Raw genomic sequence first — 18,025 nt, 5'->3', positions numbered from 1 at the left:
CACCTACTGAGGAGACAGGAGAGTGCAGTATAGAAGGAAACCCACAGGTACACAGTGAGATCATACCATCCTACCAGTACCTAAAGGCCAGGTTTGAACCCTGGAGCTGTGCAGCACCATTATGCCACAGGGTTTAAGGTAAATAAAAATATATCACAACGTTTAGGCTGTAAATTCTTGGATTAAAATGATGTAGGAATACTGGGTGATTACTCACGTCAGGACTCATTCGCTATGACGTCATGACATGAGCGCTCATGCGACTCGGTAACTTAAAATACAACAATAACACATCATATTTCATCCTATTTATGGCTGAATTAAAGAAGAAAAACAGTTAAAAACAAACGTCTGTTTGGTTGGTCTGGTTGCAGTTTTTTTAAGTGACCACAATATGTAACCTGGTGTTTTCCCTGCCTGGTATTTGCAAGTATTGCATCAATGTTGCACATCGTTACGACTACAGACAGGCGTTCAGAATTAGTAAAATGACGACACGCATGTGCATGATATGCATGCACGTATTTTCTATAATACAGGCACGTATAGCATTGACGTGCATTGCATGCACGACAAATAAATCATCACCTGCGTGTTTCATACCTTTCATCCAGTCCACCACTTGGCTTGTTGTCCACTTGCTTACAGGTTCCATCACCAAAGCCATCCTAGTGCAAGTTTCTGTGCCAAAACAAAAGCGCGAATGTGCAAAGCAGCGAACTCAGACGCGCAATGTTTGTTGTTTACAAAAACTCGATCCTAAATCTGACCGTTTTACACCCATTTGGTACCGAGCTGGAGAGAAGCGATGAATGGTGACCAAGTCCAGATCATTTCTGCGTGTTCGAGTCTCTCCGCTTCAGCGCATTCCAGCACACGTCTCCATTTATCGGCATCCAGATCATCATGATCCAGACGAGCTTTTCATTCAGCCAGACCTGACTGAAGAGGGAACTCATTAAATCACCACACATCTAGAGACCGCATTCATTAGCACTGCCCTCCTCATGTGTATCACACAGCACTGTTCTCCTCATGTGTACCACACAGCACTGCCCTCCTCATGTGTATCATATAGCACTGTTCTCCTCATGTGTATCATATAGCACTGTTCTCCTCATGTGTACCACACAGCACTGCCCTCCTCATGTGTATCATATAGCACTGTTCTCCTCATGTGTATCATATAGCACTGTTCTCCTCATGTGTACCACACAGCACTGCCCTCCTCATGTGTATCACACAGCACTGCCCTCCTCATGTGTACCACACAGCACTGCCCTCCTCATGTGTATCACACAGCACTGCCCTCCTCATGTGTACCACACAGCACTGTTCTACTCATGTGTATCATACAGCACTGCCCTCCTCATGTGTACCACACAGCACTGCCCTCCTCATGTGTACCACACAGCACTGCCCTCCTCATGTGTACCACACAACACTGTTCTCCTCATGTGTATCACACAGCACTGCCCTCCTCATGTGTACCACACAGCACTGCCCTCCTCATCTGTACCACACAGCACTGTTCTCCTCATGTGTACCACACAGCACTGCCCTCCTCATGTGTACCACACAGCACTGCCCTCCTCATGTGTACCACACAGCACTGCCCTCCTCATCTGTACCACACAGCACTGTTCTCCTCATGTGTACCACACAGCACTGCCCTCCTCATCTGTACCACACAGCACTGCCCTCCTCATCTGTACCACACATCACTGTTCTCCTCATGTGTACCACACAGCACTGCCCTCCTCATGTGTACCACACAGCACTGCCCTCCTCATGTGTACCACACAGCACTGCCCTCCTCATGTGTATCATACAACACTGTTCTCCTCATGTGTACCACACAACACTGTTCTCCTCATGTGTACCACACAGCACTGCCCTCCTCATGTGTACCACACAGCACTGCCCTCCTCATGTGTATCATACAGCACTGCCCTCCTCATGTGTACCACACAACATTGTTCTCATGTGTATCACACAGCACTGCCCTCCTCATGTGTACCACACAGCACTGCCCTCCTCATGTGTATCACACAGCACTGCCCTCCTCATGTGTACCACACAGCACTGCCCTCCTCATGTGTACCACACAACACTGTTCTCCTATTGTGTATCACACAGCACTGTTCTCCTCATGTGTATCACACAGCACTGCCCTCCTCATGTGTACCACACAGCACTGCCCTCCTCATGTGTATCATACAGCACTGCCCTCCTCATGTGTACCACACAACATTGTTCTCATGTGTATCACACAGCACTGCCCTCCTCATGTGTACCACACAGCACTGCCCTCCTCATGTGTATCACACAGCACTGCCCTCCTCATGTGTACCACACAGCACTGCCCTCCTCATGTGTACCACACAACACTGTTCTCCTATTGTGTATCACACAGCACTGTTCTCCTCATGTGTACCACACAGCACTGCCCTCCTCATGTGTACCACACAACACTGTTCTCCTATTGTGTATCACACAGCACTGTTCTCCTCATGTGTACCACACAGCACTGCCCTCCTCATGTGTATCACACAGCACTGCCCTCCTCATGTGTACCACACAGCACTGTTCTCCTCATGTGCATCATACAGCACTGTTCTCCTCATGTGTACCACACATCACTGTTCTCCTCATGTGTACCACACAGCACTGCCCTCCTCATGTGTATCATACAGCACTGCCCTCCTCATGTGTACCACACAGCACTGCCTTCTCATGAGTACCACACAGCACTGCCCTCCTCATGTGTACCATACATACATGTTGGTTTAGTTTCAAAGAAAGCATTAAAAGCATGTCTCTACACAGCAACCACTTATGCAGTATATTCACTGTGTGTGTGTTTGTGGGGTGTGGGTTACTAATAGATGTTTTGGTTCTTACTAGTCTGGGAGTTTTTAAGAAGGCATTTAAAAGACAAGGAAGAATGAAGGGGTGAAAGGTTCAAAGGCCGATGCCCTTAATCACCTCTTCATCAGTCACTTGTTGCTCTTCACCATCTGTGCATGAAACTAAAATGTTAAAACATTTAAGGTACTCCTTAGTACTAACTTTTGATGATAATGGTGCATAAACAGTACATATGAAAGTATATATTTCACTATAACTTCATTCTCGTCATCATTAAAGTTTACAAGAAGTAGGCTGAGGGAGAAATTCCAAGGGCAGGATGGAGCATCACACATATTTAATCCAGCTTCTGTTCTCTTAAACTGGCTAATATTGCATAAATAACTACTGAGATATTAGAATGCCTCTGTAAAGGTTGATTATATAAATTACATAGCTCAACTGGTAGGTAGCATAAATGTGCAACAGGAAATGTAGGTGCAAAAGCTCCAGGGACCTGGGTTGATCCTCACTTCTGATTACTAGCTGTGTAAAGTTGATCATGTTCTCCATGTAACAAAATAACAAAATTAGTGTTTAATAACTGTAGCCTAGCAGTTAAGGTACTGGACCAGTAATCAGAAGGTTGCCGGTTCAAGCCCCACTACTGCCAGGTTGCCACTGTCTGCTAAATGCTGAAAATGTAATAAAGATAATTGATTTATTGACTTGTAGTTGACTTGTTGACTTATAGGTTCTTTGCAGCAAGCATGAAACTAAACTCAATGCAAATCATTCACTGCTACACTATTGTTGCACCTTTTCCAGGGTATTCCTGCCCAGTGTTTACTGGTGGAACAGGACCCGCCAGGCTCCTGACCAGGTTAAATCAGTGGATAGAAATTAAATGGAATGCAAAGGTAGTACTGTCGCAAATATTAGATCAACAATGCCCCCTTGTGGATATAAATGGTATCATCGCATGCATTACATTACATACACACACATTACATCCAAAACATTAAGACCAGCCACATCTAATGACTGCACCGTGTTCCATAAAATAACTACACTTACATTTGTTACTTTTATTAGGTTTTTAGGCATTTTAAAGACTAAATATTGACTAATTTGGACTCCCGTTTTTGGCTGATGCTTTTGTTCAAAGTCACTAAGAACAGACACAGAGCACACTCCACCCAGCTGAGGGTTAGAAGGAAAGGTTGTCAGAAGTTAAATCTCTCATGATACATGAATAAAACCTTTCTTCACTGGTTAACATTAGATAAACACAATGTCAGAATATAAATCTTTTATGATACATGAATAAAACCTTTCTTCACTGGTTAATATTAGATAAACACAATGTCAGTTTCCTAACATAACGCAAGGGTAGAGAGTAGAATATGTTTACTTATCATTTTTACACCAGTATGTTGGGGTGTGTGATTATGGCATTGATTCGTGATTTTACCTTATCAGTTTCGTTTCTTGAAGACATTTATTTATGCTTAAAATATGTACTATTAATTAATTATTACTTATAAGTCAAATATACATAATTTATGTAATACTGATTACCTAGCGATATTACTGGCTGATCAGTAGGTGGCGGTAAATGCCGCTGGGAAGTTAAAAGCCAAGGAAGAGCAACGAAAACGAAAGTAACAAACAACACTGACTTCTGACCACAGGATATAGGCATGTTTATATTTATATCTTTATATTTACCTCCGTGTAAAATATTTAATACAAGATCAGGTAGCCAATTCAGAGTCTGATGAAATTCGATAGTGTGTAGGAGACGGTGGGTGCCTCGAATAAAACGCGTAAGTCATTACATAACATAATAAGTGTTTATAAACATATGAACCAGTATAAATCTGCTATGGAAACACATTCGTGTATATAATGTAAACATTAAAATAATCATGTCAGTATGGTGTGTGAGAGTAAAACATGAGAGTAAAACATGAGAGTAAAACACATTAAGCACATCAGGCCACTGTTTAAAATACAGCTAACTTCACCGCGGTGTAAAATGTAATTAAAATAAATAGAAAGCATTGATTTGTAGCCTTTTACAGTTATTTAACTGATAACAACACAAATAATTGATTGAACTTTACTGTATCAACTCTACTGACTTTGTAATATATTTGCTAATTTCTGTTTTGATACCTTCGACACATTCCAAAAAGGTTTTGCAAATCACTGCTGTTTGTATTTTTTTTATTTGTAAAAGAAATACATCACCAACTATATTCAAAATAATTGCCACAAAGTTTAATACCAGTATACACCACCATGTTACCATGTCTTGCTATGTTTTTGCTTTACAAAAATGAATAACACCAGGCTTGTCTTTTTATATTTTCAGTTAACAGGAAAGAAAATAACTACACTTTGAAAGCACACAAAGTTTTATCAAGTGTTACATAATGGATGAAGATGATGCCATGTCGGATAACAGTGTGCCATTTGGTTATGGAGCTTCAGCTTATGGCAGTGAGGCAGAGGAAGAGGATGATGATTTTGTTATCCACAGACCTGTATCACTTCAACAGATGGTTTGGGAATCAACCACTGAAAGGTACAGTCATTACTCAACAGGGTATATATTATATTATATTATATAAGTATATTTGACTAAATTCATATCTTTTAATTAAAGATTTGTTGACCTTCCTGGGTTTGCTGGGTCTGTTAAAGTATTAAAATAATTTTTTCCTTCTTTTTTAATGAACATTTCATTTCAGATATGATGTGGAGCGAGCTGCATCACCTGCACCCAGTTATCTATCGATGCATAGTGACGACTGGGTACCCAGTAAGTCGAGAATGGGCGCTGATACAGAGTGTATCACCACCAGGTAAGTCACCGATCTAAATCATTTTAACTGTTAATATTTTACTATAAGAAGTAGTAGTACATATAACTTGCATAAGAGATTGAGTGCATCTGGGCTTCTGAAGTTACTAGCTCACATACTCAAGTTGTTCAATGTTGCATTTTATTTCTGCAGGATCCAGTTGGACAGACAGGACTCTTCAGGATCGAGCCGTTGTTCTGTTTCAAGTGATGAGGGGGCAAAAACTGAAATAAAGCAAGAAAAAAAGTAAGAGCAGCTTAGTCTATTTATTATTTTACTTTAGCTATAATTTCCCCAACATAATTTTTACAGCAAGGTAAATAAATGTTGTAACTAGGGATGCATCGATACAATTTTTTCCCAACCGAGTACGAGTACAAGTACATGTATTTTTGCACTCGCCGATACCGATACCTATTTAGAATGATGCAATCTGAAGCATTATGGAATAGTGTAGTTTTTAGTGTAAAATAGTGCAGTGGAACAGTTGCTTGGGTTGCCATCACTAATTGTAAAAAAAAAAACACAGCACAGACATCATTGAGAAAGCTTCTGACAAGCTAATGTTAACGTTCATTAATAAACGCACGTAATTAACGTTGTGCACATCATACATGCGATGCGATTCTGCTGATTGAAATATTTACTTTAAAAGGATAATACACTCCGATCCCATCTGAGCCGATTCTATCAGCACATCCATTCGTGGTTCACCTCGGTAAATCGTAAACGACTCTGAGTCGGCTCCCGCTCTGTGGTAATAACCAGCATAATTAAGCCTGAGCTTTATAATGTAAGCGAGTCACACAAAATGTTCTGTAGTAGTTGGTGTTTATTTACAACCGCAACATTCATTATAACAGTAAACACGGAGAGATGACTGAGAAAAGAAACTTACGCTGCGCTTAAAATGAGTCGACTCCTGAATCACTTGTATCGACACTGTGAACAGAGTATTGAACACAAACACGTCCTATAACAGCGGTCGCTGCTTTTGTAACCGGTTTATCTTCACTGTTAGCTCTATTTTGAAGGTTTTTTTTTGTCAAACGGAACTAAATAACATTAAATGTGCGAGTGAGCGTGGTCAGTGAGAATAATTCAATCTGTCTCCCGTGGGTGAAAAATGAATTGCTTTAGTTTTAGAAGTAAAAACATCTCGTAATGTCACGCCCGCTGGTCAGGCACTCGCGCCCCACAGGTTGAAAACCCCTGCGTTAACGCAGCAACGTGCACTAGGCACAAGGTATCGGATGTTTAGTATCGGAGCCTCGTTTGCGAGTACGAGTTAATGGGCGCGGTATCGGGCTAATACCCGATACTAGTATCGGTACTCATGCATCTCTAGTTGTAACAATGCCATATTGGTATTTGCACCAGTATCGTATTAGACCACACAGTTGTTATTTAGGCCTTTATACATGAAGACATACAATTTAAGGAGGATATACTTTCTTTTTCTTATAACTTTTTCTTATCACAATTAAATACACAGTGTTAGGAACCAACATTAAAGTATCCACACCACCCAGTTTAAATTTATTCAAAGTTATTCAAACATTAAAAGTCTTTTTACATTGCCCTTACCAAAATAATGAAAGGATTGACAAATTAAATGTTATATTTACCAGGATTTAAAGGGAAATACCAAGAACTTACTCTAGACAGATGGTATCTGTTGGCCGATCAGGTATAGGCAAAGGAAAGTGGAATCAGTGCATTCTGGGTAACAATGTTGAATTTTTTTCTAGGCCAGAGAAGAAACCAGTTCCAGAAAAAAGTCCTGCTCCACTTATAAAACCAGAGTTGGAGAAAGAGCCTATTGAAAAGCGCCACCCTGCACTGACTGTTGAATTCACTTTCAAGGTAAGATACATCTCATCCTGGTTTTTGTGTTGTACTAGTGGTAACAAACTTAATATTATACCCGAACAGAATGGCTTATCAACAATAAATAAATAATTGTGTTCTTAAAAATGTTTTAAAATATTTTATAGATCTTTAGATGTAACTATTTCTAAAAAAAAAATGCTTCTTTATGAATGTGAGGGACAGGAAAAATATCAATGCATTTGAACTTGGTTCTGGCTAAGATGAGAACCTTGGGTGGCAAAAAAGACAAACAAGTGGATACTCAACCAAATCTCTTACTTAAAGCACAGACAACAAAACTAAAGCTTTCTTATTTTGGACACATTATAAGAATAGTTATATAATTGGAGAAGACAATTATGCTTGAGAAACAATGAACGAGCCAGTCAGATGCTTGAAGGTCCAAACAGAACACAGGATATTTAAAAAAAAAAAAAACTCTGTCAGTACTGTCAGCAGAATCAAATATATTGTTGTCAGAATCAAACTGATGGATAGTTAACAGATTTGCTGTTGATTTTTCCACCCGTCTCTAACGTCTCTACCAGTTTTAATACTTTAAAACAAGTAATGTTGTTTATTTTTAGGTTCTTCAAAACTGCTTTCAGAAACTTCGAGAAGACGAGTTTAAACGCTTTAAAAGGATCCTGTGGGAGCGCTACCCTGAGTGCTTTCGGGATCGGCTGGATAATTTGGATATAATAGATCTGGTGGACAAAATGTTGGAAGTTTGTGATTTGGAGGTTTCTCTGAAGATCACAGATGTCACTCTGAATGACATGAAGTTAAAGAAGTTGGCTGAGCAGCTGAAGGGGCTCTGTAAAAGAAGTAAGAATCATTTATATGCAAGAAGCTGCAGTTTGTTACACCCAGGTTTACGCTATACATTTACATTAACATTTTCGGGATTTAGCAGACACTTTTATCCAAAGCGACAATCTAAGCAAATGAGGGTTAAGGGCCTTGCTCAAGGGCCCAACAGTGGCGGGGCTTGAACCGGCAACCTTCTGATTACTGGTCCAGTACCTTAACCACTAGGCTACAACTGCCCGCCTATACAATATTCAGCTTGAATTTGCTGTTGCAGATATTAAATCATTAATCAATTCTTTGGTGGTGGGAGATGATTAGTGGTCTCAGTCTAGTGGTGGCTGATTTCATGACATTATATTGAAAAGAAAACAAATATATGCACACATACATATATACAAATTTTGATTAAAGAGCTAGCTAACATTAGCCTTCTATTCAGCAGCCAAATTCCAAGTATTTTGCAGCTACTAGAAGGCCAACCCTCGTAAACAAGCCACTCCTCCCCACCACATAAGCCTTAAATCATTTAAAAAAACATTTTACGATGTATAAAATGACTTGGTTTTAACAGGATCTAGAACTCTGCCCCTGTTTTAAATTAAACTGAAAACTATTTAATTTTTTTCTTTGCAGACAAAGTCCGTTATGAGTTAAAAAGGAATCTGAAGGTAAAATACGAACGGATTTATGAAGGTCTGACCCACCAAAGAGTGTTTAAGGATGTGTACACAGACCTCTACATCACAGATGGTGGAAATGCTGCAATAAACAGCGAACACGAGTTCAGGCAGATACAGGACCTAAAGGAGGACGGCCATGGCAAGAAAAGGGATCTGTCCTGCAATGACATTTTCGACCCAGAAACTGTCAAGTCAAGGCACCTGAGGACGGTGATAACTAAAGGAAGTCCTGGGATTGGCAAATCCACTGTAGTTCAGAAGTTTATTTTAGACTGGGTAGAAGGAACATCACATCAGGACATCTTCTTTCTTCTTCCTTTGCCTTTTAAAGAGTTAAACCACATCGCAGAAGGCATGAAGGAAGAGAAAAAGAGCTCAGTGCCCATGACAGAAGGCTTAACGTTAGATGATCTGAACCAGATGGAAGTTGACTCTGACCAGAGGGATGAAGGCACCAACCAAAGAAAAGAAAGCACAATAGGCTTTATGGATTTAATCTGCAGACTCTATCCAGAAATGAAAGAAGTGGACAATCTTGACGTAGAAGATTGCCAAGTTATGTTCATCCTCGATGGCATGGACAGCTGGGATGTTCCTATTGACTTTCGCAGCACTGCATACTGGTGTGATCATAACGAACCAGCACCATTAAAAGTCTTAATCACCAATCTGATCAGGGGAAACCTGCTGTTTTCTGCCTATGTCTGGGTCATCACTCGTCCCATTACAATCAACCAGGTCCCCACAGAATGCATCCACCAGCTGCTGGAAATTCGAGGATTTACGAATGAACAGAGAGAGGAGTATTTTAGGAAAACTGTTGCTCAGAAAGAGCTTGCAGAGAAAATAATCACTCACATCAAGTCCTGCAAAACACTTTACATCATGTGCCACATGCCACTTTTCTGCTGGGTGGTACGCAAGGTGTTTGAAGCAGATCTCCCCGTAACTCTTACTCATTTATACACAAACTTCCTACTTGTGCAAACTGGCATGTGTGGACAGAGACAGTTGAAATCTGAGTTTCTTATGAAGCTTGGGAACATGGCCTTCCAGTTACTGGAGAAGAATGTGTTTAAAATTGAGAAACAACACTGGCAGGAGTGTGGTCTGGATCCTCAATACGCAGTGGTTGCCGCAGGCCTCTGCACACAGTTCTACCGGGAGAAGTTTATGATGTATCAGGAGAAGGTGGACTGCTTTATTCATCCGACGATGCAAGAGTACCTAGCTGCACTTTACGTTTTCCATTGCTTAAAGAACCTCAAAAAGAATATTCTGGAAGTTTCAAAGCCTCGAATGTTCTCAGGTTTAAAAGAAGCTTCACTGGAGAGTCTGCACAAGAGTGCAGTAGATAAAACAATTCAAACCCAAAACAGCAGCTATGTCCTCTTTCTGCATTTTCTCCTGGGACTGTCAGTAGAGGTTAACCAAAATCTGCTTAGCAATATGCTTTCCAACACGATGTCTAGCGAGCAAGCCAGAAAGGAGACAGCACGCTACATCAAGACGATGATTGAAGAGAATCGCCATCCTGAAAGCAATGATTACCTTCAACGATGCCTGGATGAACTTTTGCTTTAAAGGCAGTTAAGTGATTTAAAAATGACCCAAAGCTTCTTTTAAAGGTCAATATTTTTTTTCTAGTTATTAATTAATTTGGTAGCTGTGTCAGGGTTTCGATGGTTCAAGAGCAGTTTTCTGCATCATGCAGCCAAATCCAGTGTGGATAAAAATGTTTTTCATTCATACATTTATTTATTGTCTGTTTTACCACTGGACACACCCTGGAAACACCCTGGACAGGTCGCCAGTCCATCACATGCATTGCAATAATTGAAAAAAAAATTAGATAAATAAGGTTCAGTAAGGCAAAAATGAGATTGTTCGCACACGATATTCAGGATCACTGGGCCAATAATACAACCTGGGCAGGATGCTAGTCCAACTAGTCCAAAACATATTTATTTGTGCCCAAATATATTTTTAGCTGCTATTTTGCTTTCATCCTATATAAGAAGCATATACGTGAATAAACTAAATCTGCACAGAGGCACAGGGCCGGAGTGGGCCCCTTTTTCAGCCCGGGAGTTTCATGCCCAAACCCGGCCCACTTTTTCCATGGAGGAGGAATTTGAATAAATGAAACAGCAGCTAGCTCTTACAGTGCCTTTTTATTGGGTATAAGTTCAGGTGTATGTTGGCAAGTTAACAGAAAACACTTCACTTAAACATGTTTAATTAAAATTTAAATCAGATAAAGATTTGAAAGGTAAAAATATGATAAAGATGAAAATGTATTTACATTTGTACAGGAGCAATAAGTTGAAAAATTTATTTTAATTAAAATTGCAACAGAGAGGTGCTCTATTGTTAGGTTAAACTCTTAAGTAGCTTCACTACACGCATATTTAGTATGCTACCTACAGCATCAAAAGCCTCCTGATTTTATGCATTTTCAGCATTCTGAATATCTGGGTACTGGGTATCATTTAGAATCTATCCATCACATCTGTTCTGTGTGCAGCTTGTTACATAAAATAGTTTTTTTTAGTTAATTTTTATCCTCTCTACCTGTCTCTGTAGTCCTGGCCTCTCCATGCCTACTCGGTTCACCAGCAGGATCAGACTGGCTTATTTGCTGCTCTGAGGCTAAAAAACACATTTCATTAAGGGTTAGCCTATTTTGCTGAATAACATAACATGCTTGAAGGTTTTTTTTTTATTTTTATTTTTTTAACAATTCAGCCTATGCTATGATGGTGTAAAATTGATAGTGATTTAGGCTATTTGTCTCCATTTGTTAAAATAAATTAGGCTATCGTGCTGACATCTTTCTGAATGTCTGAACAATTTAACATATATCATGTATATTCTCTACGTAATATTTTACATTACAAATAACTATCTTAGTTTAAATAACTCTGTTAGACTATCCTCTACCTGTCCCTTCAGTAGTCATGGATCATCAGTGCAGCAGCGTCGGAACAAAAACATTCCATTAATGAGTTAGGCTATTTAATATATTACACTTCAAATTATGTTTATTATTTTTGGCTTGAAACTGGATATTTGTGATTAATGGTGTGTATTGGGTTCTACAAAATCCACCGACTGATTGCGCTTATTCTGTTGCTATATTTACTTTTACCGGGAACACAAAAGACGCCTCGTGGGCCCAACCAACTGAAACATTTGGGAGGGGGGAATTCCCTCAGATGGTAGAACCCATCTAATCTACTGTGATGTGGGGGCTGTGCTGTCAGATGAATGGAGAATGAATGCAAGCAGATTAGATAAGTGACAGATAAGTGTCACAATTATTTTTCCCATCCAACCGGCCCAAACTCGAGATTGACATGAGCTGGCCCATCGCGAATCCTCCCGAATCTCCCGATTAGCCACTCCGGGCTTGCAGAGGCATCAACTCTACCACACAACCAACAATTATTATTAGTTATTATTAGGTAGTTTTTTACATTATTACACTCATCAGAAAATACGGATTTCATTGTAAGTTGGATATCATCACCGGTCCATTCCACCTCTGGCATATTGCAGTTACACAGCCTGCATACTGGAACTTGGATTTAGATCTCATCTTCAGTCACTGTATGGAATGTCATGGGAATTCAAAATAACCCTTAAAGATTGACACAGACAACTGGAGTAATAGTAAAAGCAAATAATCAATTTATTACTCAGATGAGGACCCATCTTATAATGCAAACACACATGCTTTTACAGGAGAGAAGGGTGGATACCATCCGCCCTATCGCAGTATTTATACCCCGCTTTACTGCCCCTTCAGGCTCACTCTGCTCAGCGACCCAGCTCAAGGCCGACTTTCCACATCAAACTTGTTTATCGTTAAATGTTCTATAACAATGGTCAGGAACATGGCTGTGTGTATGTTTGGGTGTGTGTCAAGGTCAGTATCAGTCTTTGGAATTCTGAAACCTTCAAAAAGTCACTTCCATCCCTGTTAATTGTACTAAGAAAGCAGAAACTTATAAGTTTGATGTAAATAACTAATAAAATAGTTATTTTCCACAGAGTGGACTAATTCGGTGGTTTGGACAGGACCTGTCCAGGGTGTATTCCTCACAGTTCTCCAGTGCTCTGTGTTTTCAGGTGGTGATGGTCCCATTGTGGCCCTGATCAGGACAGGAAAGTTATTAAACAAATAACATTTATATACCATTACGTCTTAGTGACTTGTTTGTCACATTAATTACTTTTTCATTAAAGGTACATTCTTTTCATTTGGTAAGATGTTGCAAAACCGAGTGTAGTGTGCAGTAATGCTTTATGTTTTATATTGACTTTTATTGAGTAGCACAACCTAATAGAATCAGTTACTATTTGTACCTGTGGATGTATTCACTAATGAGCCAAAACATTATGACCAGCTACCTAATATGCTGTCAAAACAACTTGACCCAATGATACATAGATTTCACAAGACCTCTTGCAGTTTCTTGTGGTATCTGGTCCCTGGCCATTACCTGCAGTTTATTTAACTCCTTTACTTTACTGGATCGTAAACAAGATAAACATGCTCGGCCGTCCACATAATTTTGAATGGGATTCATCAGACCAGGAGACCATTTTTCATTTTTCTAATTTAAAGCACTTTTCAAGATGGACTGGGGTCAAGATGGACTGGGGTCAGGATGGGTACCTGGCTAGCCAGCAACTACGCAGCTCCATATACAGAAGCGTCGGACGAATTGTGTACAAGCCACAGGAGTCCTTCTGATGGTCTGTACCAGATGCAGTAGCTTTCATTATGTGTGGATATTTTAACAACCCAACAACATGGTTTGTTTGTCCCTGGATTACTGTCGATAAGTTCTCACCACAGTGATGACCACACCCATGAGCACCATTTTCTGTTTCAAAGATACTTTGACTCAGTCATCTGGTCATTGGCCCACAATAAAGTCTCTCCAGTCTTTTATACCTGCCCATATCTGCTGCACTCAACACATGTACTGTAAGTAACACCAGCTCAACATGTCTCCAACCATGATGTGCATTTGTCATTTGTACTTTTGGAGGTTAGTCATTTTGTATTGGCTCACTTGTGTATTTGTTCATGCATGTTCCAAAAGTGAAAAAATAATATAGACATGTAGTTGTTCTTCAGTTTTAGTATCGAACACTAAACCAGAATGTATTTCTTTTTGTCCTGTCTGAATTGTGTGTTTCCAATAAAGTTGTGACTGTGTGCCACCTCTGATTTGTAGAGATGTTTTCAAACAACCAGTTGTTTTGCATTTTAAACACACAAACAATACGCCTAACTGATGCTGTGAATAGCTGGGCACATGTGGATCATTTTCTCACAGAAGACGTAAGACGATGAACCTTGCACAGCTAGACTTGTAGATGATCTTACACCAATCATCTGTGGTCCAATCCTTATGGTCTTTTGCAAACCTCACTGTGTAGATGTTCTCTTGTCTTTCCAATATCAAAGAAACTTTGACCTCTGTCACCTAAAGGTAAAGAAGTAAAATATATAACTGAAATGCTTGTTAAATTTTATTCAGAATTTGTAGAAGTGCCAATGGTTGTGACATGTGGGATAAAGCAAATTTATCAAAAGGTACATTTCTTAATACCCTTTTTTTCTAATCTTTACCGGGGTGCCAATTGTGGATGGGACTGCAAATAAAGTATATTCTTCATTCATGTTTTGACTTCCATTATTCAAGGTGGCACAGCGGCTCACTGGGTTCGATCCCCAGATGGGGCGGTCTGGGTCCTTTCTGTGTGGAGTTTGCATGTTCTCCACATGTCTGCATGGGTTTCCTCCCACAAACCAAAAACATGCAAGTGAGGTGAATTGGAGATACAAAATTGTCTATGACTGTGTTTGATGTTAAACTTGTGAACTGATGGATCTTGTGTAATGAGTAACTACCGTTTCTGTCATGAATGTAACCAAAGTGTAAAACATGACGTTAAAATCCTAATAAATAAATAACTTCCATTATTAATGAAAAACAGGTTTGTACATTCTTTTTTCAGTTCTGACAAATGTGTTAAAAATATAAATTACTGTTTGGGCTGAAGCAGGTTTATTATTATTTGAGTTTATTTTGTTGAGTATAAGCATTTAGATCACATTAAATACAAATGAAGTTGAATGCAGATTCTTATTACTGTAAATACAAAAACTAAACAATTTTGAAGGTGTCAAAGTCTAGTCGCTCCATTGTAGAAACAAAGTTCCAGCCATGCACACAAGTTACTGCTTCTTCTTTATGACGTGGGCACAGTCGTATTTGCCCCTGACGACAGTAAGTTTGACCCCCGGCAGGTCCTGTGTCCTACCTCCTTGCACCAACACAACGTTGTGTTCCTGCAGGTTGTGTCCCTCGCCAGGAATGAACACCACAGCTTCTTTACCGTTAGAGAGACGGACCCGGGCACATTTGCGGTTGGCAGAGTTGGGCTTCTTGGGCTTTCTGATCATGGTCTTTAGAACTACAGCCTTTAATTGTGGCCGACCAAATGTGGCGCCGAGCTTTTTGGGCGGTGGGGAGGGTTTTCCCTGGCGGTGCATCTGATTGAGTGTAGCCATGCTCCTGGTGAAGAGAGATCCAGACCAGGGGAATGCGACTCTTGATGCTACAGTTAAAAAAAACACAGAGCATTCCTGCATTAGTGCTAAACCAAAACCACAACATTGGGTTCACAAGTACGTCATAAATTTATGTCATTAATTTCAGTTATGTACAATGTTTTAACACACTAGAAAAACTAAGTACTAATGCAAAATTAGTTTTCCACAATCCTATTTAAATATTAACCTGTGGATGAAGAGAAAACTTTAAAAAAGTGTTTTTCTGTTTGGACAATGCATTTTAAGGGCTAAACATTTTCACAGCCCACAGACTTCTTTCCTGCCCCACTGGCTAATTATTCCAATGCATTGTGAAGTAAACAAAAATGTATTAGATTAATGCAAGATTACACAGGATTACACAGGAACAAATTAATTTTATTGTTCACTTTTATATTATTTCCTGACATGCAGGTTAACAAACTCATTAACGGTAATAATATTAAAAAGAGAAAAATCTTATTTTACTTAGCTAATACTGTTATGAGTGTACAAGGAGTCTATACTAATATTTATTTATTAGGATTTTAACGTCATGTTTTACACACTTTGGTTACATTCATGACAGAAACGGTAGTTACTGGTTACACAAGGTTCATCAGTTTACAAGTTCAATATCAAACACAGTCATGGATAATTTAGTATCTCCATTTAACCTGACTGCATGTCTTTGGACTGTGGGAGGAAACCGGAGCTCCCGGAGGAAACCTATGCAGACATGAGGATAACATGCAAACTCCACATAGAAAGGACCCAGATTGACTCACCTGGAGATCAAACCCAGGACCTTCTTGCTGTGAGGCGACAGCGCTACCCACTGAGCCACTGTGTCGCCTGTCTAAACTAATAAAATTTGAAAATAGTACAATATGTGGGTAAAAAAAAACGTCATCTGCAGATATGAAATTATTATATTTTAAGGTATGTTATTGATTAAAAACAACCTAAACTAAAAACACACTGTCACGTTTATAATTGTTTTTCTTTCACATCGCACGTGTTTATAGAAAATTAATCTCCAGAATGTTCTAGACTGGTGAACACAAGGCTAAAGCAGCACCATGTACAAACCTTTTAGACCATTACCATAGTTGGTTATGCTGGCACCAACCCACAGGGTACAGACCTACAACTTTTCTCCATGAATTCATACATTTACATTTTCGGCATTTAGCTGACACCTTCCAAAGCGACTTACATTACAGTTACAGTATACAGACTGAGTGAGCAATTGAGGGTTAAGGGCCTTGCTCAGGGGCCCAACAGCAGCAACCTGGCAGTGGTGGGGCCCAACCAGTGACCTTCTGACTGCTAGTCCAGTACCTTAACCACTAGGCTACAGCTTGCCCATACCATAGTAATACGGGTTTACTCATACCAAGTAAAAACAATGGTGTGTATGTTGTGGCCAACCTGAACGTGACACATTTGCCAGGTTGTAAATAAGTGGGTAAGTGAATGTAAAGTTGGAGCAAATATATAAACGACCTTAATATAACTTTGTGTGTTTGCTGGGATTTTACTGATCTACTTTTCTCTTAGCTTCAGGTAGTTTGAAGTAACGACACTCACCTTGCAGGAGAGAAGAAAGCATCGGTCTCAGATTCCCAAGTAAAGCCATAATACAGAGACTAAAAACAAACAAACACCATTAAAAACACACACACACACACACACACACACACACACACACACACACACACACACACACACACACACACACACACACACACACACACACACACACACACACACACACACACACACACACACACACACACACACACACACACACACACACACACACACAGTTCTAATTGATACAGAACTCTATATAGACAGTATATCATGCTCTGAGTTACATTTACACCGTTACATGAATAGCTGTTTACTGCACACACATTACACGTCTTACCTGAGCTGCTTTCAGATTTGTAACTTTAAAATCTCTTTGTGTTAAATGAATCAGACTTCAGAACGAGGAGGATTTTTGTGACCTTTTTGCTGTTGTTGCCATGCTAGCCGCCATGCTAAAGTGACGTCATCAGGCATGCTGTTTCAGCTCTGTAGTTCAGACGCGGTTACACATGCGCACTGACATCTAGTGAGCACAGCGAGATTTACACTTACAGTGAATTGTACTGAACTCTAGGGATGGAACGATACACTCTACCCACGATGCGATACGATTCACGATACTGGGTTCACCGATTTTTTTTCCTGTTTTTTTTTTTAAACAAAATGAAATTGAAGACAAATTTTGTCAAAGTTTCCTTTTATTATTTCTCTTTTAAAAAATA

The 18,025-nt window shown here is 39.7% G+C and overlaps 3 protein-coding genes across 3 annotated transcripts in view; 1 reads left to right on the top strand and 2 right to left on the bottom strand.

The window, feature by feature from the left end:
• The window catches only part of cnksr2b (connector enhancer of kinase suppressor of Ras 2b), a 46,255-nt gene extending 45,455 nt beyond the window's left edge, over positions 1 to 800 (bottom strand). Inside the window, exon 1 of the mRNA XM_063011197.1 lies at positions 604 to 800. Coding sequence (XP_062867267.1) covers positions 604 to 667 — 64 coding nt within the window. The 5' untranslated portion in view covers positions 668 to 800. The remainder of the gene's footprint in view (positions 1 to 603) is intronic.
• Positions 801 to 5,236: 4,436 nt separating this feature from the next.
• nlrc3l1 (NLR family, CARD domain containing 3-like 1) lies at positions 5,237 to 10,785 on the top strand. The gene is made up of 6 exons (XM_063011773.1): positions 5,237 to 5,443; positions 5,610 to 5,723; positions 5,877 to 5,969; positions 7,475 to 7,589; positions 8,183 to 8,423; positions 9,042 to 10,785. Exons 1-6 carry the CDS (start codon positions 5,292 to 5,294, stop codon positions 10,670 to 10,672), a joined length of 2,346 nt encoding a protein of 781 aa, XP_062867843.1. The 5' UTR covers positions 5,237 to 5,291; the 3' UTR covers positions 10,673 to 10,785.
• A 4,387-nt stretch (positions 10,786 to 15,172) lies between these two features.
• Positions 15,173 to 17,773, bottom strand: mrps12 (mitochondrial ribosomal protein S12). Its single transcript, XM_063011796.1, has 3 exons — positions 17,641 to 17,773; positions 17,298 to 17,356; positions 15,173 to 15,730 (listed from the first exon to the last, which is right to left on the bottom strand). Exons 2-3 carry the CDS (start codon positions 17,344 to 17,346, stop codon positions 15,348 to 15,350), a joined length of 432 nt encoding a protein of 143 aa, XP_062867866.1. The 5' UTR covers positions 17,347 to 17,356; positions 17,641 to 17,773; the 3' UTR covers positions 15,173 to 15,347.
• Positions 17,774 to 18,025: the final 252 nt, after the last annotated feature.

The sequence above is a fragment of the Trichomycterus rosablanca genome, chromosome 16, assembly GCF_030014385.1.
Source record: "Trichomycterus rosablanca isolate fTriRos1 chromosome 16, fTriRos1.hap1, whole genome shotgun sequence".
NCBI classification, from domain to species: Eukaryota; Metazoa; Chordata; class Actinopteri; order Siluriformes; family Trichomycteridae; genus Trichomycterus; species Trichomycterus rosablanca.
The sequence above is the reverse complement of the archived record's forward strand: the minus strand, read 5'-3'. Positions and strand labels throughout refer to the sequence as shown.